The sequence below is a fragment of the Taudactylus pleione genome, unplaced genomic scaffold (assembly GCF_031769625.1).
Source record: "Taudactylus pleione unplaced genomic scaffold, aTauple2 ptg000423l, whole genome shotgun sequence".
In the NCBI taxonomy this organism is placed as follows: domain Eukaryota; kingdom Metazoa; phylum Chordata; class Amphibia; order Anura; family Myobatrachidae; genus Taudactylus; species Taudactylus pleione.
This window is the reverse complement of record NW_028284825.1, coordinates 2,822,286-2,845,938: the sequence shown is the minus strand read 5'-3', so window position 1 is coordinate 2,845,938 and position 23,653 is coordinate 2,822,286. Positions and strand designations below refer to the sequence as shown.

The 23,653-nt window shown below is 43.8% G+C and overlaps 1 protein-coding gene across 1 annotated transcript; it reads left to right on the top strand.

Moving 5' to 3' along the window:
• Nucleotides 1-6,817: 6,817 nt before the first annotated feature.
• Nucleotides 6,818-23,441, top strand: FAM20B (FAM20B glycosaminoglycan xylosylkinase). The gene is made up of 8 exons (XM_088447225.1): nucleotides 6,818-6,975; nucleotides 11,323-11,782; nucleotides 12,805-12,891; nucleotides 12,970-13,079; nucleotides 13,272-13,443; nucleotides 13,517-13,708; nucleotides 17,003-17,062; nucleotides 17,241-23,441. Exons 2-8 carry the CDS (start codon nucleotides 11,406-11,408, stop codon nucleotides 17,470-17,472), a joined length of 1,230 nt encoding a protein of 409 aa, XP_088303351.1. The 5' UTR covers nucleotides 6,818-6,975; nucleotides 11,323-11,405; the 3' UTR covers nucleotides 17,473-23,441.
• The last annotated feature ends 212 nt before the right edge of the window (nucleotides 23,442-23,653 follow it).

The window sequence follows — 23,653 nt, the reverse complement described above, 5'->3', positions numbered from 1 at the left end:
TCACTTGTCCCATTGCTGCCCCAACTCAGCATCAGACCCTGTTTAGTGATTTACCACACTACAGAAGTGAGTGATATTCAGTCAGTGACACTGGAATTTGCTTGTGATAAATGAGAGCTAAAGGTGTGGTGTAATGTGATCTGTAGTGGAACTTTCACACACCTGCAATGCTCGCTCTTATGCAGGATGTGTGTGTGTCACAATGGGAGTGAGAAGGTTAGGGCTCACATTTACACAGAGATTTTCATTAGTGAAATCAAATATAAAAAATGTAATTAAGCATTATTGTATGCAATTAATCTCATGAGATTAATCATCTGAAGCAGAAGTTCTCAACCTCAACCACCATATTTTCCAAATAGGTCGTGTCGGAATGGTGAACTGTGAATGGTAAACGATGCATCGTACAAGATGCTTCATTTACCTATTTAACAGCATGATGGATCTCAGATCTTATGGTTTTTCCATAAGATCTACGATGCCGATATACGATGGCGCATCGCCGTTGTACAGCATGCCAAACCACACACGATGTTCACGATTGATCGTTGCGATCGATCGAAATCGTGCACATCGTCTAAAAAATCTTACTGTGTAAGGGTAAGATGCCCCCGGCATGCTATCCGCCTGTCTGTTAACTACATCCCGGTTATGTTATGAGGGTTTCTATCTGTGGAAGTAGGTGGGATAATTACTGACCCTACAATATAGACTAACTTACCTGTGCCTGATTGTGGTAATCCACAAAACACAACTTGTCAGTGGTAATTGAGGACTGGAGTTGAGAATCACTGATCTAAAGCAATTTCCTACCCCAAATTGCTTCATGTCTATTGCTATTTATGATTAAAGCCTGGTCCTCATGAAAATCTCATCTGCCAGAGTGGGAGAGTATTAACTTCCCCCCTCCGGCGATGTTTGCCTGTGCACACAGCGGATCAGCCTAGTGCAGCCCAGAATCAGCTGCTGCTGCAGCACGGCAGTGCTGTTCCTACTGAGGTGTTAGGGCAACGACAGCTGCCACTGTCAGTATCGATAGCTGCAGCTATTGGAACAGTCAGCACCACTGACCGTTCATACATTGCCCTGCACTGCACTGCTATCTTGTAGATGCAACCAAGATAATGACAGGGGCACTATGCCGGTCCCATTAATGATACATGGTGAGAAAGCGGTATCAGCGCACGTTCACTCCTTCCCCATGTCAGCAGTTCATACATCTACCCCTGTGTAACCTACTGCTACAGCGGCCCCTGCTTGCTTCCTCCCTGGTCTCGCTTCCCTGCAGCGTGATCAAGCTCTTCCACACAATGGCTGCACTCTGTATTTGGCTGTAATACAGAAAGCTGAGCTCTTCATCAGAGAAGTGAGGTGGAGTGCATGGGCTACAGGTGCCAGTATTTGAGACAGTGTATTTAACAGAGTTACATAATTGTATTAATTTCACACTGCTGCAGCTCACTTGCAGCCTGCTGCAATATGACAATCTAGGACCCTCTCTTTCCAATACATTTACATGTTACAAATGACATGTTACACTGTGCTTTACATAGATCTCCCCAATTGAAGCATTTGCAGCATGACTTGTGTTGGCACTACAGGAAACCAATAAAATAACAAATCCTGTGGGCCCAGTGCAAATAGGTTTCTGTATATTGTAGGTATAGCATTACTTTCCATTAATCTGGATGCAGTGGAGATTGGGCTACATCTGGCTGCTAGTATTGCAGATAAAATAGAGCAGCACTGAAGACTGGCTTCATTTGGGGTACTATAGATTATATATGTAAGCTATAGAGATACTGAGTGCTGTTCTAAAACAGTGGCATTAATTGCATAATATGGGTTGGGTACGGTATACCGGCGGTCAGGATGCCGCTGGTCAGAATACCAACAGTCAGAATCTTGACACTAGAAGGTAATCTCCCTAACACTGACCCTTACACCTACCCCTCCCTCCCCGGTGCTTAAATCTAACCTTCCCCCTTAGTGTCTAAATCTAACATCCCACACCCTAAACCTAACCATCCCCCAATAGTGCCTAACCCTAAACCCAACCCTCCCCCCATAGTGCCTAACCCTAAACCTAACCCTCCCCCCTTAGTGCCTAACACTAATCCTAAACCTAACTCTTCGCTACCCCAGTCACTTACTTACGGGATGCCGGCAGTCAGGATACTATAGCGGGATCTCTACACTGTCTTGATTCTGGAGCCGGTATTTAGACCGTCAGTATCCCACAAGACGGGATGCCGACTACATCCCGCATAATTTGGGGTAGTGTAGGTTATTATAATATGGCAGTTTTGGGCGTAATATGTATACACAAAAGACAGAAATAATGTGAGCCCACTGTGCTGATAAATGTGTGTTGAAAAAGCTAAAACTAGGGCGTTTTTTTTTGCTGTATATAAAACTTGATGATATAGAATCTTAATTGCTGAATGCTCTCTGGGTGCGATTCAATTGTTTTTTAAGCCGTGATAATTAATGAGCACCCAGTGTTGCAATTCAATTGTTTTGGGTGCTCACTAATTATCGCCCTCTTTGCCCCGGGTTTAGCCGTGTAAAACGGCTAAACCCATCTAAAGTTCTGGTTAGGGCGCGCTAACTGCAGTTACTGCACCATAACCAGGGGGTTTCTCACACATTTCTGTTCGCACCCTCCTGAGAGTACGAGCAGAAATGCCGGCGCCGGCAAAACATCTCAATCGCCCCCTCTGTATTTTAATACCGGTCACTGGAATACTTACTGTTTTGTACATCTGTCTCTGGGAAGCTCTCTGTATTGTATATCTAGAATGTACTCTTTGCTTTATGGGGCTTATTAGGATGCCCTCTATTCCTCAAGATGAGTTATCGCTGGCAAAGAAACACAGTGGAGGCATATTTTGGACTGTGCTCAAAAGTGGGGAATATTGTGGACTGGGACACTACTATGGTTTAGGGCACTACTGCAATGTAATATTGTAAACTGGGGCTTTATTCTGGGGGAATATTGTGGACTGGGGTGCTACTGTGAAATATTTTTTTTTAAATTGAAAACATGTAGGTTTAATAATTTTGCAAAAGTGAAGATGTTTCCGATGTGAAAATAGTTACTTCCAATTGATTTCAGCATGCAAAGAATTAATATGACGTTTAAACTCTCTGTTGGCTCTCGGTTCCGAGATATAGCCCATCTATGATGATATAGGGGTATTTTGTTAAATACTAGTGAATTTTGGCATCTAGAGAATATATAGGTTGGCAAACCTGAATACAAGAATGTTGAGTCATTTGTAGGCCATATTTTGTTTGTCTGCATATAGCTTGCATCACGTGAAGGTTATGAGTGATGTTCCTTTCATTTGTTTAAGTTTAGTAGTTATAATTTACATTAAAAGCCAGGATGCTATGTAAATGTGTTAACATTGCTGTCAATTTTTGTTGTGTGTGTGTGGTGATGGGTCATTTTCCACCCAGAAATGCCAAATTACTCCCCTCGTAAAGACAGCATGCTATCAATATTTTGGTGTCAAGGTAGGGAAACAGAACAAACAATAGAAACCTCATATTTGCTGCAATAGACAGTTGAATAAAAAAAGACGTTCAATGCCTTTAAGCTTCCCAATGATTTGGAGGGAGCCTTCAAACCATATAGATGGCTGCTATTTACGCATGGTACCTCCTCTTCAGCATGGCATGTCAAGAAAAAAGAAAAGCAATTTGGAAAACTACAACATCCCGTTAGCTATATATCTAAATTTCCACTTCTGGGTGATGCTAAACTTTGTTGGTCCGCAAATTTGTTAACTTCTCAAGGATGAAAACTTCGGCTGAGTCCTCCAGCTTAATGAGAATGTGGCTTGGGAAGCCTGTAAAGGTGCTGTGCATGGCTTCTTGGGTAACAGAAAAACTGGAAACTATGTTGAGATTGTGAACAACCTTCTAGAAAAGTATCATCAATTAGGCTGCAACATGTTACTCGGAATCCACTTTCTGGACTCTCATCTGGACTTCTCCCCTGATAACTGCAGTGCGGTGAGTGACGAGCACAGTGATTGATTCCACCAAGAGATTTCAGCAATGGAAGGAAGATTATCAGGGTAGATGGAATGCTTCTATACTTGCTGACTACTGCTGGACAGTGACAGGAGATGCCCCAGAAGACGAGCACACGTGATGAGCAAAGAGAAAACTCTCTCATGAATGGTCCACTATTTGAGATACTACTTTTGGTTGCTGTATGTTGTTCCATTTTGTGTTCTTATTTGCGATTGATTAAATTGAAACAACTGTTATTTATGTTGTATCAAGAAAATATCAGATTATTTTAAAATTGCTTTTCACTGGGACTATATTTCTGAAGTAAATATAGCGCAAGTATGTAGTCTAGCTCAAAAACTAGAGCTAATAAAAACATTCTGAAGTCATATGTTTTTCTTGACCTCAAATTAGTAAAGTGTGACTATTTTTAGAAAGTACAGTACAGTGATATTATCTGTAAACTGCCGCATTATGGGCCTGATTCAGCAAGGAACGCACGCTAGCAGACACACGCACCCGTCCGCTTAGAGTATATGCTAATCAATGTATACGCACGGAGACCGCAGCACAAGATGCAGACACCCAGCCCAATACTAAGCCGCCCATCTCCCTTTACTTACAGCCTGATCAGCACGCAAGATAGCGTAAACATCTGTAACATCGAGAACCATCGGACCCATACGCACAATAGTGGTTGACCTGACCTGCTGCAGGTATTTGCCCGCTTCCTGTGTACAGCTTATGGTATGGCTGCGTATGCCGCCGCACTGCCTTAATTATGCACGCCCCTATTACGCCGTTGCAACGCCTGCGTTTGCCTGACCACCACCCACAAATGGCACTTCTTGTCAATCAATATCGGAAGGGTCTGCGTACACACTGCGTGCAGTTTGCGTACCATAACCCGATCACACTGGCTAGTTCGCGCATGCAAAAACATTGGCCAACTGCGTGTATTCTCTCCTTTGCGTTCCTTGCTGAATCAGGCCCTATATGTGTGTACCATCTAAATAACGGTTAGTAAATATCCTAAAGAGAAGTACTTTTTTGATCCTGTGATACTAAAGGCTGAGGAAGTTATTTAGTCTGTGACATTATTTAATAAAATTCATGTGCACAACAAATAATAAAGTTATTGCAGCCTGTCTGGTAAATGGATTTGTGTGTGTCCCATAATTGCCAACGAGTTGGGTACGGAATCCCGCCGGCATCCTGACAGGGTTAGGATACCAATACCTGTTGGTCAGTATCCCAACCCTCCCCCTCTCCCTACCCGTCCCTCCCCGCTGCCTAAACCTAACCTTCCCCCTAGTGCCTAACCCTCTCCCCTTACTGTAGGGGTCTTCAACCCGTGGCCCGCCGATGGTTACTGTAGTGCAGAACGCAGTGAGTGCAGTCTGCACTACACACAGAAACAAGCACACCGCCGGCAGTGTGTTTGCTTTGGCAGCCAGCCAATGAGAGTCAGATAGACTCTCATGAACTCCATCTTCCGGCTTCCGCAGTGGGTGATGGGAGAGACGTCGACGTCTCTCCCATAATGCAGAGCGGGACGTCCCGGGAAAATGGAGTAGTGGACGGCGGTGCGTGCAGGAGCCGAAGCTGGGATTCAGGTGTTTTATTTTTTTTACATATGTGTCTTTGTCTGCACTGCCAGGGGCACTGCATCGGGGGGGGGTGAACCACTACTGGGGGGCACTGTGTCGGGGGGACACAACTACTTGGGGCACTACAGGGGGGGACCACTACTGGGGAAACTGCATCGGGGGATCACTACTGGGGGCACTGCAAAGGGGGGGAAACACTACTGGGGGCACTGCATAGGGGGGACTACTACTGGGGGCACTGCATAGGGGGGAACTACTACTGGGGGCACTATATAAAGGGCACTGCATGGGGGAACCACTACTGGGGACACTATATAAGGGGCACTACTGAGGACACTGCAGAGGGGGGCAGTTATGGGAAATAATTAAAATTGTAGAAGGGGGCAGTTATGGGTCATAATTGTGTGAGGAGGGGGTAGAGTCTACATACCACAGTATAGCTTAGTGGCCCTCTGCTTCGTCAAATTTTTTAATGTAGCCCACACTGCCTTAAAGGTTGAAAACTCCTGCCTTAGTGCCTAACCTTATCCCTCCCTCTAGTGCCTATCCCTAACCCCAGTACTTACCGTCGGGATTCTGACAGGTGTCAGGATACCGACACTGGCATCCCGACTGTCAGGATTACAACTACATTCCATTGCCAACATATTGCTGCAATGCAAGTGTCCAACCACCCTTTAGTGTATTAATGACATTTTGTAATTTTTTTTAACTAAGTGCACATATATCATTAAAAATGTGCAGAGCACAGGACACCTAGTAACAGTAATTATACTCGAATCTTCAAGATGCCACCTGTAATAAATAGAAATAATTGACATATGCAATACACGCAGAGCATACATTTATTTTTCTGTTGTTGTTTTACAGTACAGAGAAACCAGTACAATCACGTACCTAATGGCAGACTATTTATTACTACGCCTCTTCAAATATGGCCGCCGCAGCTTCACAGGTCTCATACATAGTCATGCTGTAAGCAGCGACCTGTCTATGCTGGACTCCCATTGGCTGCTCTTTCCGAAGTTAATCAACATGAGCCGTAATAGTTTATTGGTTCTCACCGCCTCGGTCTAATGGCTGACGATGATTGGCTGGCACATCTAAGGGTCCGGTCGCCGTATGTGACCAATATGCGTCTGCTGGAACGCAGAGCGGCTGCTCATTGGTTGCGGCAGGCCAGCGCCTCGGCGGCTGATTGGTGAGAGTGACAGTTCCGCTGTACTCTGCACCGTGTCCTGCTAGGGGAGGGGGACAGAGTGTGATGTTGGCAACCGGAGCCAGCAGGGCACCGTGCAGGGGCGGAGGCGGAGCCTGGGCAATGGAGTAGAGTGAACAGGTATGAGGGTTCCTAATGCTCACCTATGGGAATCAGTGGTGGATCATAGTATGATGGGACCGACCTGAATGTCACTGCATCAGGGTATGGTGCTGAATGGGTGTCAACAGGGCTTTTCTCTCCCTGCTTCATGCATAATATTATTCTATTATTATTATTATTACTCATAGGACATCAATGAGAATTGCACGAAGCAGAATATGGGGGATCTCATAATTAGTACTCTTATAGGGGCAAGGGAGGAGGACTTTTATGTTGCAAAGCGTATTCTATGTAAATATGGGTGTCACTGCCAGGTATATTGACATGCATAGTCTATGCTAACCATATACAGTATGGCAGTGCTCATTGTTATCGAATAGTGCGTGTCATTACTGTATAGGCTAGGATGGACAACAGGTGGACCTGGGGCCACATACAAGCCTCCCTTGCAGCTCCCAAGCTTCTTCCTGCTTTGTTGCAATGCTTGTATAAAATGCCTACTGATATCTTATTACAGATAGGTGCCTCTTTTATTGATTAAATGTATTCCTTTAACTCGCTACTAGGAGTATGTGCAGAGGGCAGGATGGCCTAATGCAGCCCCTGCATTGTATCTGGTTGCCTGTCAATGATGTAGGTCAATGCTTTATAGTGACTGAGTATATTGCATGTGTACTATTATTACTCAATGGTGTAAGTACACTAAGGTGATCGGAGGTATACAGCACTATGTTAAATTATAGTGGTGTTCGCTGAGTATCTGTTTCTGTACTCTGGATAGTAGGACCCCCTCTTGTATTCTTTACTGTGTTTGACCATGTGGCCACTAAGTTGTATTAAAGTACATTACAGAATAGGTTTACTGAAGTATATAACTGCTATGATTAAGTTATGAATTGTAATGGCCGAGGTAGTTGCCCATGAAAGCATATTTCCGGTGATTTGGCAGACAGTGACTGCTACAGTATATTTCAGCTGATTAAAGTGTTTATGCTTGCTTAGTATATTGTAGTACACTGAATGAAAGGGTTAATTAGTATATATTGCAGTACAATTGAATGCTTATGTCGGTTACACCCAAGACATATTGGGTACATCGGCGAGCATGTACCAGCTATGTCGCTGACTATGCGCTCCCTGCATGCAGCACGGTCCCGCTGTCGCTCCTGGCATCGGCAAGTGTGTACACACTTGCCGATGCCGGCACCCAGCCCGGTCCCGCAATTAACGAGGTCGGTACACACTAGAGCTGCTGAGGTATATTCCAATTGATAATGAAGGTTTCTATTCTATCCAAGTATAAGTTCTACTGTATATCACTGATTGGGAAAATGTGGCTATAAAGGTACAATAGGAGTATTAGAAGATAGTACTGGTCAGTAACATGTTTCATGTTTCATGTTTTGTTGGTCTATAATAACATTACTCTATATAAATAGTACACCACACGTTCTTGCAAAAAAACAAACACAAAAATCATAGATCCCATTTACAGTTTACTACTCTCATATACCATTCTATACAACATTGGCATTAAATCCCTCTCTGCCTTTCTGATTCCGCATACTACAAACAAGCTGTTTGTTGTGTACCTGTATTGTGCATATGACCCTTTAAGACCTTGCACATGCTCCCCCTGCTGCAGGCAGCAATACGTACACATTGCAATTGGACGTCTTGCAGCCTAGACATATAGTTATACCTTGTGATAAATATGTGCTACCAGCCCATCATAAGCACATTTCTACAGGCCACAGCGCATAAAAACACACCAAGGGATTCACCATGATTCTCTCGGGGTTAGAGTACTGTATATGTTAAGCCTTGGCAGGGACGTTAATTATACAATAAGTTGATTTATTGGGTGGCCTATTTTGTCATATCCCATAGCTACTGGAAGAGTATTAGATATTCAAGCTGCATTATATGCACAAATTATCTCGGCCCTGGGCTTTAAAGCCTGATAAGGGAGAATTTAGGGAAGTGAGGGTGTTTAGTGGTTGTAACATTAGGGTGCACAGTTTACTACACATTGGGTGCGGTGTAAACAATCCTAGTTTTTGGACAGCTCCATCTTTTCAGTACTGTTCAGTTTTTTTGGACAGCTCCCTTTTCTGTATGTTATTTTCACTACTAGTCTTTTTTTTTTCTTGTGTTTTATTGTCAGTGACCACATTCATTTGTCTCTCGCATGTTCTTCTCAAGTTCGTCAACCTCCCCGGGGCTCTCTTCCAGATCATTAAGATGTTCTTGATGGAAAAGATAGAGCTTAACCTCTTTGAACTGTCTCTTTCAAAGCGAGCCTTCGGTTCAAATAGACACTATCCTGAAAAAACAGCTTTTTCTCTTGTCTTAAATTTTAAAGGCTGTTTTGTTCCTATGTTACAAAAATAAGACATTATGATCTTTTTTTCCTGTATTATTGACTTGGGAACACTATGTACACGGCCCACTGTGTCTCTACACAGGAGCTGCAGACAGCCGCCAGGTTTCGCCTGGTGATATCTTAGTCCACTCATGCAAAGATAAGTCAGACCTGGGCTCCATTGTCTAAAAGTTAAAAGCTAGCATTTATGTAATAATATATTTGCTAACTACTCCAAAAGGGGTAGAGTTATGCATGTTGCTAGGTAACCCGATTATACTTAAAATGACCACAACTGAATGCTTAAAAAAAAAGTATGGCAAACAGCCCTACTGACTTGCATGTTATACACCACCTGCCCTGGCACACTAAGCCAGCATGTGCCCAACGCACAAATTCTGTGCACCCAGATAATTATTACATACCATGCTGTATCCCCACAAATCTATCCACAGTGCACCTAGAATCACTGGAGTATCCAACTCCAGCTGCTGAAGCTGTACTTGCTGAAGTCTGTAAAGGCTAAATTCTTGGGAGCTGAACCTAATGGTTCTCTTCACTTACCTTGGTGCATTTTTTTTAGTATCCCTGGCATTTGAGATTGTGTTAGTATATTAACTCTCTAGTGTTCATTCTAGGATTTTTTGGGGGGAGGGTGCTGACCACTGAGGAGGGCACATTTTTCTAATTTTGAAGGGCAAACTTTTGGGAGTAACGCTAAAGCTATGTGACTTATTAGATATTGTAGGTACTATTGTGTGGCATAGTATTATATGTAATATTTAAATCTTTCACATTCAACCCCTCATGCTCCTTCAATGCTCCTTGGCCTATACCACATGCCGTCAGGCACACCACATGCTCCTTCAGTTCCTATTCAAACACCCCATGTGCCCCTTCAGTGCCATTTTTGACACCCCACATGTCTCTTCAGTGCCCCTCAGAGTGATCCCACATACATTCAGTGGAGTTCCAGTCAATACATCTACTAAGTAGGTCGACAATGTCTAGATAGACCCCAAATGCTAAACAGTCAATAGGTAGACAGGGACAAAAGGTCGACTTGGATGAAAATAAACATGTACAAAAGGTCGACAGGTTCAAATGGTTGACATGGAAATGGTCGACACAGAGAACTTTGGAAGTAGGTGTGGCCAGGCCAGGGTGCAGTTATGACTAAATGCCCCAGCCTCTGACCCACAACTGCTCTAAAGTCAGCCGCTGCTTAGTGTGAACTCTGACCATTGGGAATACCTCCTAGGCAGGGTACTGCCAGGGGGCAAAGGAGCTGACGTATGTAATGGTGCCAGGAGAGAGCACCGCAGTTAAAAATTGTGCCGTGCTTCCACCGTGGCCTCCCAAGTGCTCCAGAAAAAGGTTGGGCAGTCTTCTAAACTTCTAAAATGAATAGTACATGGCATCCTGCTCAAACTGCCTAAGGGGAATGCAAGACCCCAAATTGTTCTTAGTGTGGGGCTCCACAAACCAGCCTAGATCACTGAGACCTTTGCAGTTTGTATGTATTTCTGTAGTTCCCAGCTGACAAATGCACTTGACTGGTTACTGCTTTGTTGTGTGTATGGTTGTTTCTTGTTTTTGTGCTAATAGAGCGCAGGGACTGTGGCTGACTCCTGAAAAGTTGCAATTGCGTGGTTGTCAGCCTCAACAGCTGGGTTCCATGGGGCTCTATTAGAACAGTTGGATGATGACCACACACACACGTACGTGGTAATAGTGATCATTGGACAACTTTATATTCTGCTAATAGGGAATTGGCAGTTAGGCCATAGTGCTGACTCCTAATGTGTGCGGTTACCTTTAACTAAGCTGTAGGCAACTCTATTAGCAAAGTGGTAATTACACTGCTATCTATTGTTTCTGGAGCACAGTGAGAAGTGTCCCACAGTTAGAATAAGAGTTATAAGTCACTGGGAGAACTGCTGCCGCGTCACAATGGAGGGGAATGGTCTGTTAACCTCTTATCTGTGTTCTGCCCTTAGGTTCCAGTGGGGATCCAGCACAGTGATGTCTTACGTGGTTTTTGTCAACTTCATGCAACGCTAACCCATATCCTTGGGTCATCATGAAGCTGAAGCAGAGGGTTGTGGTCCTAGCTTTGCTGCTGGTCATTCTAGTCCTTACCAAACTTCTGTTGCTGGACAGGTTGGAGACCTCTGCTGCCCAGAGACAGGACCAGCTGTCTTTCCAGCGCATGATGTCCAGCTTGCGGCTTACCATGGACTCGCGACTGGAGCACACCTTGCAATCCCCTTGGGAGATTGCATCTCAATGGGTTGTCCCAAGAGAGGTGTATCCTGAAGACACCCCGGAAATGGGAGCTGTCTTGCACTCTATGGCTTCTAAAAAAATTATAAGGGCTGACGTGGGCTACAAAGGTACGCAGCTCAAAGCCTTGTTAGTCCTGGATGGTGGACAGAAGGTAGTCTTTAAACCAAAAAGGTAAGAGATAAGTGGATGAGTATTAGGGATGCACATTTTGGTGGTAGAGGAAGGAAAAACTAGAATTTAAAACTCTGCTGAAGCCGCGGCTCTTGGTAAGCTCACTAAGTTGATAGGTGGGCAGTGGACCAATCAGAGCTCTCAACATAAGAGGTGACGGAGCACTGACATTTAAAAAATATTCTGTCTCATTTGGTGGGAGAATTGACTACTGAACAGATGCCGGGGTATGCCTACCTCACAGATGGCGGGTCCCCAAACTACTGCTATTTGGGAATGGTGGTTTTACAGTATAACTTTGAGTTCTTTAAAACTACAACTTCTGTGATTTTTTTATTTTTTTATTGTTGTGTTATAGGCTGTGGATTTACAGTATTTCCAATTTATGACCCATTGACATGAAATGATCAACTCCTGGAGAATAGGAGAAATGTAATATTAATATTAGGAGCTGGTTATTATTATGATAAAATATGCTCATATTTGTAACAACCAACCCTTCTGCTTTGTCTGATTCTTGCGTTGTCTTTGCAAATCACATCAGCAGTAGAGAAACCAGTGATTACAGGAATATGTCGGGCACAAATATGAATTATTGACATAAATAGCAGATGTTGAGCACAGAGTAATAGCACAGCACACGGAAAACTGTGTATGCACCCACTACATGCCAGAGGCTGATGTGGTGTAGAGTGGACTGCCGCTGCGGTCAGGAGAAGGTGGAGACTAGACCCCAGAATGCTCCGGTTGCTAGGGAGCATTTCCTAGTCGCTATACTGTAGGTTATATGGTTATTTAGTTTGCATTCAGTTTACAGAGAACTTGCTTTGTATTACACTACGTGTATAGGTTTTAAAAGCATATGTGATAACCTGTAATAATTTGCTCTTGCCTGGTTACCAAATATTGTAGAGAGGAAATCTGTCGGGTTATTGAGATATTATATAAAGATATTAATTTCCCAGGTATATTGTGTACAGCGCTTGGACTATCTGATAAACTTCCATTTGCTGGTATTATAGATACAGCCGTGATTATGTTGTGGAGGGGGAGCCTTATGCTGGGTATGATCGGCACAACGCTGAAGTGGCTGCTTTCCATCTAGACAGGTAAGTCCTGCCATGCAGCCACGGTCTTGTGTCAGGGTTCTGGTCCTGGGAGTAAGGCTGTATTTTCCATGTCCGCAGGATTCTCGGCTTCAGGCGCGCCCCTTTGGTGGTTGGCCGATATGTAAATCTACTGACAGAAATTAAACCTGTAGCCACTGAGCAGCTGCTGAGCACCTTTCTGAGGCAGGGTAAGTATAACCTTTTTATAGAGAACAGCGCTACTGCTTCCATCATTCTTTTCTGTGGCAGGATGTGACTTCCGCAGGAGCTTCGGTGGTAACTTTGCCACATGATATGACGGGCTCATCGGCAATCTAGCGAGCAAGACAAAGGTTGGAGACTACCATACGTAGTTACATTTTCCATGTGGCCTCCCACAGGGAACAACACCTGCTTCTATGGGAAGTGTTACTACTGCCGTGAGACGGAGCCCGCCTGCGCAGACAGGGAAGTGATGGAAGGGTCAGTAACTCTCTGGCTCCCTGACGTGTGGCCCCTGCAGAAGCACAGACACCCGTGGGGCAGAACTTATCGAGAGGGCAAGTTGGCAAGGTGAGGTACAGGATGAGCTACCTAAATTCACACTACTTCTGTCGCCTATGTCTGATATACATGTTCCCCTCAGGTGGGAGTACGACGAAAGTTACTGTGATGCTGTAAAGAAGACCCCTCCCTATGATGCTGGACCTCGGCTCCTCGATATCATTGATACAGCCATCTTTGATTACCTGATTGGGAATGCAGATCGTCATCACTATGAGAGCTTCCAGGATGACGAGGGTGCCAGCATGCTCATACTGCTAGATAATGCCAAGAGGTCAGTGTGCCCGGCCGTCTAACCCACCACCCTTAATAACATCTGTCATTGGTTATCCTCCAACTAGAGCTAAGTTTTGTTAGCATTCTGCTTAGTGACCCCTAACTGATCGTCTTGTGCTACAAGCCCATAAGAGGATGTTAGGTCACTGATTAATCCCACACTCCAATACAAAAATAGTTATGGGTAATAGTATGTATAAAAAACCGCCATCACCACCCTATGGGCTTGAGTCGGACTTATCTTTATGCTAATGCTGCGGACGATTTTATTAATACTGAGACGCCCACTTGCTGCGGTCTCGGTGAATCTTTAGACGCACCATCGAAACTTGCACCAGTCCTATGGCAGGTGCAGTTTCTCCTTGTGAACATTGCATCCTGTGTGAGTGGTTTTGCATCTTTAGACCCAGCCGCTATCAGTGATATATCCGTGTCTGCCTAGCCACCTCCCTGGATTGCTCACTAAAATATACACTCCCTGTGGCAACCATCGGGACGCATGCTGAGTGTGACTCAAGCGCAGACTTACAACATCGGCCAACTGTGTGCAGCATCGATACTGTGTTCACCTCTGAATCGGGCCCTACACGTTTTGACTGGAGCAGGACTTATTCGGGTTTGCCAATGCCCCGTGACCCGTGAATTTCTCATTCACATGGAAGGCTCACAGCGGAGGGGTCATTACAATCCGGGGTTAGTGTGAACACTCCCATGTAAATAGGAGGGATCTTCTCCAACTCGGAACTATTATACAAAGTGGAATAGCCCAGATCGATATTTTATCTCCACTTGTTTGGGTGGAATTATAATTGATTTCCCCTTTGTGTGGTTAAAGGGAATACTGGGCCTGATTTAGTGAGGAACGCAGTTGCTTAGATCAGTTGATTAATGTGCACTACAGTGTGCAAGCTAGCCGCTGTGTTTGAAATTGCGATCGCAGAGGATACGCAGACCCATGGCAGAGTGAATGACAGGAAGTGCAGTTTGTGGGTTGTGACGGGGGTGGTCGGGCGAATGCAGGCGTGCCAGTGCGTTTCAACGCCGTTGCATTGGCGTGCATAAATTATCCACTGCGATACCAGATGCCGCCTGAGGCGTCATGGCGTGTGCTGAAGTAAGCAATTCCTCAGTAAGTCCTGGGCTTCTCTAACTGTCCGATGTTACAGATTGTTTCACCATGTTGCCCTACTATATGGATGTGAGTAAGGGGAAGTGGGCGTCCTTATGTCAGGCTGCGATCGCAATGTGAATGCAAACATTTACATAGCACCGCTGATATTAGCTACTGCGTTGCATGCGTGTAAGCATAATGGCGATCCGTAGTGAATCAGGCCCAATGTCCTATTGTTAACTGTTACAAAAGCGAAATATGAAAACATGTTAGTCTTTGCCATGTAATTGTATATATGATGTGTCTAATACAATGTAATGTGAGGCATTCATACCATACTGTGGTTATAAAACATAAGTATGTCAGCCATTGTCAGGACTGTCGCATTTCTCTTTTTGTGAGACCAGCAGTGATGCATCGCACTTCACTCACCATACACAGTGCAGGATTGTGATAAAAATGGAATTGGTGCGTAGGGCCAATGTGTTTCGTACATGGGCCACGCACAGCAGTAGGGTCTTGCATGGTAATCCCCCTCCCATTCAGTTAGCCTGACTCCCGCTCTTTTGGCTCTGGGTAATACAACTAGCGAATAAGCTGTTATACACTGTACATACAATGTGGACATTTATAAGCCTGTAACAGACTTTAAAATCTCTCTCGCGCTCTCTCTCGCTCTTTCTCTTTCCCGCTCGCTCGCTCGCTCACTCACTCTCACTGTGATTGTGATTAGAAAATACTGCAGCCCCAGAATATGGTCTTCTCATTATTGGGCATAGCAGAAAATGCAGCAAGGAGATAACTGCTGTTGATCTATGTATGTGGTCCTCCCGCGCTACAATTCAATCTGTAGGAATCTGGGTTTGTTGCCAAATTGAACAATGCTCCTGATTGATTTCCAGGTTGAGCTGCAGGATCAGGTTATGTGACTTACCACAGACTTGGATATTTGTGTAGAAGCTAAAATATTGTACATTTATTATCAATATAAACTTTATGTTAATATTTCACAGAAAGCCATATTAAAACTTGAAAGATTTGATAATGGCGGTGTAAATGGAGAAAATACAGGTGAAGAGTTCTTTAAATAGCGGACTTTATCCGGCTATAGTGGTATAAGTCACTCCACAAGAAAAACATCTCCTTATTTAAGTACAGATATAGAAAGTGCTCCTGGGATGAATGATAGATAAAGTCTTGCGGTCCACGATTCTGGAGCAGCAATTGTGTATACTTGAATATGAACAGTCCCAGCTTATATACAGCTTAGCTGTTAATTAACACAGTGCACTGTGCTTTATAATGATTAAACAGCAGAGCACACTGTTACCTGGCTCTTTAGAGCATGTAGCAGAACCTGGCTCCAGTCTGTAGCCATGGACCAGCAGAGGGTGCATGCGGTCAGCAGTATCGCGGTCAAGTCTCTTTGATAAGGCTCCTTTATGAGGAGCAAAACGCGTGAAATGTACAGGACTTCCTTGCAGAAAACTGGTGCTACAGTGCAGGCATTTATAAAGATCCCGGACAGAATACTGCAGATACCTCAAAGAACCTGACCGCATACTGCCGACAGCATGATTCCTTGACTAGTGTTTGGTGTTTTCTATGAAAGAGCTAATATCACTCACTAAAACTACAGGTTGTAGGAGATTATCAGAACTAACGGTAATTGAGATAAGGTTGGGGGTGGAACATGAAGCAGTCTCCCCGTACTGAAAGATACTGCAGCTAACCAATCTATACCACCATTTGCAGAATGTGACTAATAACCGAGGACTATAGGATGTGTTTGGTAATAATGTGAATGCAGCATCAGACAGTGGCTGGATCTCTGTGACCATACAAGTGTGTGGCCAGATCTGACCGTTCAGCATTTCCGCTAAATCCTACATTGCACAACAAGTAACACGGTCGGACAGTCACTATATATATAATCCGTCATCCTCTACCCAGGTTACCAGCTGTGCATTCAACAAGTCGTCATATAGGTTTACTACATGGGAATTGCAGCTTCTATTGATGTCTTCAATTCTATAAGGCCATTATTACTTCTGAATTGCAATATTGTAATATATTAATCCAAATTCATTCCATTTATGCACTTCTCAGAGTGATTTATGCTATATTACTTTTATGCTTTTGTTTTTATTTCTAATAAAAATCCTATTGATTGTCTTCCAGCTTCGGCAATCCATCAATGGACGAGCGCAGCATCCTGGCCCCCCTGTATCAGTGCTGCATGTAAGACCATTTGCTCCCCTGTGTGTGTGTGTATATGTGTATGTGTATGTGTGTGTGTGTGTGTGTGTGTGTGAGTGTGTGTGTGTGTGTGTGTATGTATGTGTATATATATATATATATATATATATATTTCCATCTGCCATGTCTATTTCAATCTAACCTCCTCCTCTGCTTACAGTATTCGTGTCTCCACCTGGAATCGTCTCTCTCACCTGAAACATGGCACCCTGCGTTCTGCGTTGCTCTCTGCCACCATCCATGACCCACTCCACCCAGTCCTGTCTGACGCTCATTTGGAAGCCCTGGAGCGCCGTCTGAATGGAATATTGGGAACCGTCCAGCAATGTTTAGACCAGTTTGGCACAGATGTGGTGATGGTGGAGGATCGAATGACACTTTCTCATGTTTAATACCAGTATTGTATAATAGAGACTGTATTCCTCAAGGGAACATCCAGCTGGTGTGAATATATTTTTTACAATACGCCTAGAAGACTGGTATAAAACAGCACAGTGTCCCCACAAACTGCAACCCGCCTTGGTGGGGAGATATTGGCGAGGGGCAGGAACTCCTACCCTCCCCGCCATGTACTATAATGTGGGCTTCTACATATTTTTATTAAAGCTAGAGAACATCATAAGCCCTCGATGCTTTAGGGTTCAAAAACGGTTCAGGAAGAAAACGGGAAGTTTTTTTATAATTTATTGCTTTCAATTTTCACCTTATTTTTTTTTTTCTCCTTTTAAAGGTTACTTTGCTTTTTAAATCTTTAAAGTGCTGGTTTACAACCATACGATCTGCACAGTGTCCACATGGTGGCACTGCCACGTTTTCCAGAAACCATGTGGTTAGTTCAATGTCCCGTGTAGCAGGAATGACGCATACATCTGTGACCCTGCTAATTCCAGAAAACAATTAGACTTTTAATTTATGAACTAGTACTTTAGAATCTGGAATTACAAACTTGGGGCTTTCTCACTGCCAGTCTTCTTCTTTTTTTTTTTTTTTTAAATGGCAGCTGCACGCATTACATCATTAACCCTCTCCTTCCCTGAGAGGGCTGAGACATGTTGATTTACTGTATTTCACTGACTTCTCTTCTCTTTTAATCTGAAACTCACTGGCCTCCACTCTGTATTGTTCTTTGCTCAGTGCTGGGGTTTTTTTTGTTTGTTTTGTTCAAACCGAATGAATTGTTCCCTTACTGGACAGACACAGAGCAATAGTTCTCCCCGACCTTTGCGTGGAAATCTTCATATAACCCGCCACTTCCTATCTGAAACAACTGAATGCAAACACTGTCATTTTATTTTTCTTCTGTGTTATGGTTGAAAACCAAATAAATGAACCGTCCTGGCTGCACACGGGTGGTTTTAATTCATCCGTGCTGCCGTAGTCTTCTCCGGTGGTTAGGTAAAGAAAAGGCAGGAAATGACCCCATTGCTTTACGGATCACCGATCCCTATGGCAAAAAGCGCAACCAATGAGCACAGTCATCTTTACATAACACAGGACTAACATGGATGCAGATATCAGTGTACACTACATCTTTTATTTCACATCAGTGTTCATCCTCTCTATATCAAGATGGCTGGCGCTGCTTTATCTCCTTGGGATCAATTATAAACCAGCGTGTAAGAGCAGAACGGGAGGCGATGTGTCAGACTACTATTTTTACATGCTCGCTTGGTACATATTGGCTGAAATGTCCAGTTCTCAAGTAGATAGGTTAGACGTAAGGTTACTACGTGCTGATTTTAACCTGAGAGAGATCATTAATGTATGATAAATATGATGTAACTTGGGAGGTGTGATTTTATACAGTGTGAATGTTACAATATATAAGGAGCGCAGATAAGGGGAGGAAATGATGTGTGTGAGCAGACTTGGCCTCTTATTAAAATGTTTTATTTTACGGCACAGTTTGGATTTAGAAACGTATGCAAAGATTGAGCCGTATATGTTGGTTTCCATTCATATACATTGCACCATATCAAGCCTGGCCAGGTTTATGGGGATGTCAGTGCCGCAACCAGATACAAACTGATGTGATTCATATTTGTACTGTGTGATTAACTGATGTCAATGGAGGAGGTAGTAAAGTGTCACCTGTATATGGCGGGGCCAGTATTCCGCCTTCCTATTCCTGTAACAAGCACCTACTGCTCCAGTGATGTCTCTGGCTTTTAGTGTAGTGATGGGAAGAATTATTGCTCCAGCACACAATTTGGCTGCCCCACTGTTACATTTGTTTTTCACATTTGGCTAAAAATAAAAGTAGTAATAAACTAGATAGCTGTTTCAGTTTGTTATACTTAGGCTTGTGGTATATATTGCTTGGCATGTTGACATTGACCATATCGACCTTCATTAGGCTGACATTGATGACATGTCCAAATGATTTGCGTGTTGACCAAAATTGGTAGTCTGGCGGTGTCTTACCTGGTCCGGCAGGTCCAACAGTGATGTTATGTTTTCGGCCTCATCCTGCAGTGATTCCGGCGATTAGTATCCCTAAGCCTCCTCTGAGTGCCTGACCCTAAGCCTCCTCCGAGTGCCTGACCCTAAGCCTCCTCCGAGTGCCTGACCCTAAGCCTCCTCCGAGTGCCTGACCCTAAGCCTCCTCCGAGTGCCTGACCCTAAGCCTCCTCCGAGTGCCTGACCCTAAGCCTCCTCCGAGTGCCTGACCCTAAGCCTCCTCCGAGTGCCTGACCCTAAGCCTCCTCCGAGTGTCTAACCCTAAAGCTGGGTACACACCTAAAAGATATATCTTTAGATAATGGTTGTTCATACACACTGAACAACCATCACTGCCATCAGACTGAGGGTCCCACAAACTGGGGATCGCATTGTACACCCTTTCCTGGTGGCCTGTGCAGCAAGTGTCTGACCGCTTGTACACACAGCACAATGTGCAAATATATCTGCCATCGGCTGTGCTGCACACCTAACGCAATATGTCTGTGAACAACGTCGTTCACGGACCTATCGTCTTTATACACTGGCTGCCTCACACACACGATACATTCAATTGAACAGCTGATATGTTGACCATCTTGTTCCCAGCATAATCCTCCCCCTATTGCCTACTCCCTAACTCTCCTAGTGCCTACCCCGTAACCCTCTCCTGCGCCTAACCATCCGTTTAGTGCCTAACCCTTACCCTCTCATACCTTATCCCTAACCATCCAGTCGCCACATCATAACCCCCTGGTCTGTGAAGAATGTAGACATTGTGAACATGTTGACATTTTGCAGATGCGAACATGTTCAATGTTGACATAACTGTTGTCCTATAAAAGGAAAACTGAGCGCTGGGTGTAGTGACACAGGTGTAGTGACAAGGGTGTGCTCCTTTCATACAGAATCAATAGCATAAATATTGCGCTCAACCTTAGTGTTATCTACTCTCCTTTTGTGAACCTATGTCTTAAGTGGTGTAACAAGGATGTGTGCGGACTGGTAACATGTATGGTGACTGTAACAAGAATGTGTGTGCGGACTGGTAACATGTATGGTGACTGTAACAAGGATATGTGTGGACTGGTAACATGTATGGTGACTGTAACAAGGATATGTGTGCGGACTGGTAACATGTATGGTGACTGTAACAAGGATATGTGTGCGGACTGGTAACATGTATGGTGACTGTAACAAGGATATGTGTGCGGACTGGTAACATGTACAGTGCCTTGCAAAAGTATTCACCCCCCTTTACATTTTTCATATTTTGTTTCCTCACAACCTGGAATTAAAATGTATTAGTTGAAGGTGTGCATCATTTCATTCACAGAACATGCCTACAACTGTGAAGTTGTGTGTTATTTTTTTTATATTGTGAATTAAACAACAGAAAACTTCAGCGTGCATAACTATTCACCCCCCTAAAGTCAGTACTTTGTCTTGCCACCCTTTGCGGCATAACTATTCACCCCCCCTAAAGTCAGTACTTTGTCTTGCCACCCTTTGCGGCAATTACAGCTGCAAGTCGCTTTGGATAAGTCTCTATGAGCTTGCCACATCTTACCCCTGGGATTTTTGCCCATTCCTCAAGGAAAAACTGCTCCAGCTCCTTCATGTTGGATGGTTTCCGCTTGTGAACAGCAATCTTCAAGTCTGACCACAGATTCTCAATTGGATTGGGATCTGGGCTTTCCCTAGGCTATTCCAACACATTTACATGTTTCCCCTTAAACCACTCGAGTGTTGCTTTAGCAGTATGCTTCGGGTCATTGTCCTGCTGGAAGATGAACCTCCGTCCCAGTCTCAAATCACAGGCAGACTGAAACAGGTTTTGCTCAAGAATATCCCTGTATTTAGCACCATCCATCTTTCCCTCGACTCAAATCAGTTTCCCAGTCCCTGCTGCTGGAAAACATCCCCACAGTATGATGCTGCCACCACCATGTTTCACTGTGGGGATGGTGATGGGATGTGTTGGGTTTGCGCCAGGCATAGCGTTTTCCTTGGTGGCCGAAAAGTTCAATTTTAGTCTCATCTGACCAGAGCACCTTCCTCCATACATTTGGGAAGTCGCCCACATGCCTTTCGGCAAACTCAAATCGTGTCTTATTTTTATCACTAAGTAATGGCTTTTTTCTGGCCACTCTTCCATGAAGCCCAGCTCTATGGAGTGTACGGCTTATTGTGGTCACATGCACAGATACACCAGTCTCTGCTGTGGAACTCTGCAGCTCCTTCAAGGTTACCTTTGGTCTCTGCGCTGCCTCTGATTAATGCCCTCCTTGCCTGATCTGTGAGTTTTGGTGGGCGGCCCTCTCTTGGCAGGTTTGTTGTGGTACCATGTTCTATCCATTTGATGATAATGGATTTGATGGTACTCTGGGGATCATCAAAGATTTGGATATTTTTTTTTATAACCCAACCCAGAATTGTACTTCTCAACAACTTTGTCCCTGACTTGTTTGGAGAGCTCCTTGGTCTTCATGGTGTGAAGCCTCTTGCTTAGTGGTGGTGCAGCCTCTGGGGTCTTTCAGAAAAGGTGTGTTTATACTGACAGATCATGTGACACTTAGATTTCACACAGGTGAATTTCATTTCACTAATTATGTGACTTCTGAAGGTAATTGGTTGCACCAGAACTTTTGAGGGGCTTCATAGCAAATGGGGTGATTACATATGCACATGCCAATTTTCAGAATTTTATTTATAATGACTCTTTTTAATATATATTTTTATAATTTCACCAAATTAGACTATTTTGTGCAGATCCATCACATAAAATTCAGATAAAAAAAATAAATTACAGGTTGTAATGTAACAAAAAAGGTAAAAAGCCAAGGGGGTGAATACTTCTGCAAGGCACTGTATGGTGAATGTTAGAAGGATGTGTGTGGACTGGTAACATGTATGGTGACTGTAACAATGGATGTGAACAAATGTCCCAAAACATCTTCAGGCAACTTCAAGTTATTATTATTAATATTATTATCCTTTATTTATATGGCACCACAAGGGTTCCGCAGCGCCTTACAAAGTACAGAAACAAATGAGCACACAAGACAACAGTTATTAACAGTACAGACAATGCAGGACAAGTACATGATTTATAAACAATTCTGCATAACACCTAAATAAAGCAGCAGGGTGTCAGTAACCAAGTTTTAGGTGCCATTGTAAATTAAAGTAAAAGTAAGCCAAGAAGAAGCACGTGAGGGAAGAGGGCCCTGCTCGCGAGAGCTTACATTCTAAAGTTATACAAATAACAACCAGCATTATGGTATTTTATACAGACTGTGTTTCTTGATGCATTATTAAAAATGTTATTCGTATAACTTGAAGTTGCCTTCACAAAGGAGAGTAGATAACTCGGGGATTGAGAGCAATATTTATGCTATTGATAACTGTTGACATGACATAATGACTGCATCCCACATTTATGTGACAATTCAGTTTTCACCAAGTGTTACGGTACCGTACCGTAGCGTAGCACATTTTCCTGCATGCGTCTATGGTGCGTGAGGGAAAATGTGTGATGTTAGTGGCAGTGAGATGCCGGCGTTCTGACCATGTCTCCTGGCATTTTGTGGCCATAATTTCTAATGGAACTGCCCCTATAGTACGTCACAATGCAAAATCTTCAGTTAAGTCCTGTCCTTTATGTGTGTGTTACATAGGTGGCGGTCATACCAGCTTACTATGTTGTGTGCAGAAAATATTGCCACTTAGCCCTTAACATCTTGGTCTGTGTCCAGTGTGACCACGCACATAGCTGATTTGAGTTGAACTGATCACACAAGAACCACTTACTGGGACTGCACATTGGTTTCCACATAGACTTCTAAACGTTCCTGATTAACATCTGAGTGATCCCAGATGTTAATCACGATCTCTGCCTTAAGGCCCCCATACATCAGCAATCTGAAAACCACAATTGAACAATTTGAAGATTTATTGCCCGATCCTAGAATTTCCCAATCGAGCAATCTGCGCCCATACATTGCAGATCTTTTTCAGTGATTTGCAGATCGATTGCAGCAAACACAGATCTGGCAATCTTGAAAGGCCCATCATTTTGCTAGAAACGGCTGCAAATCTGCTGATCATGTCCATACACTAGCAATCTACAGC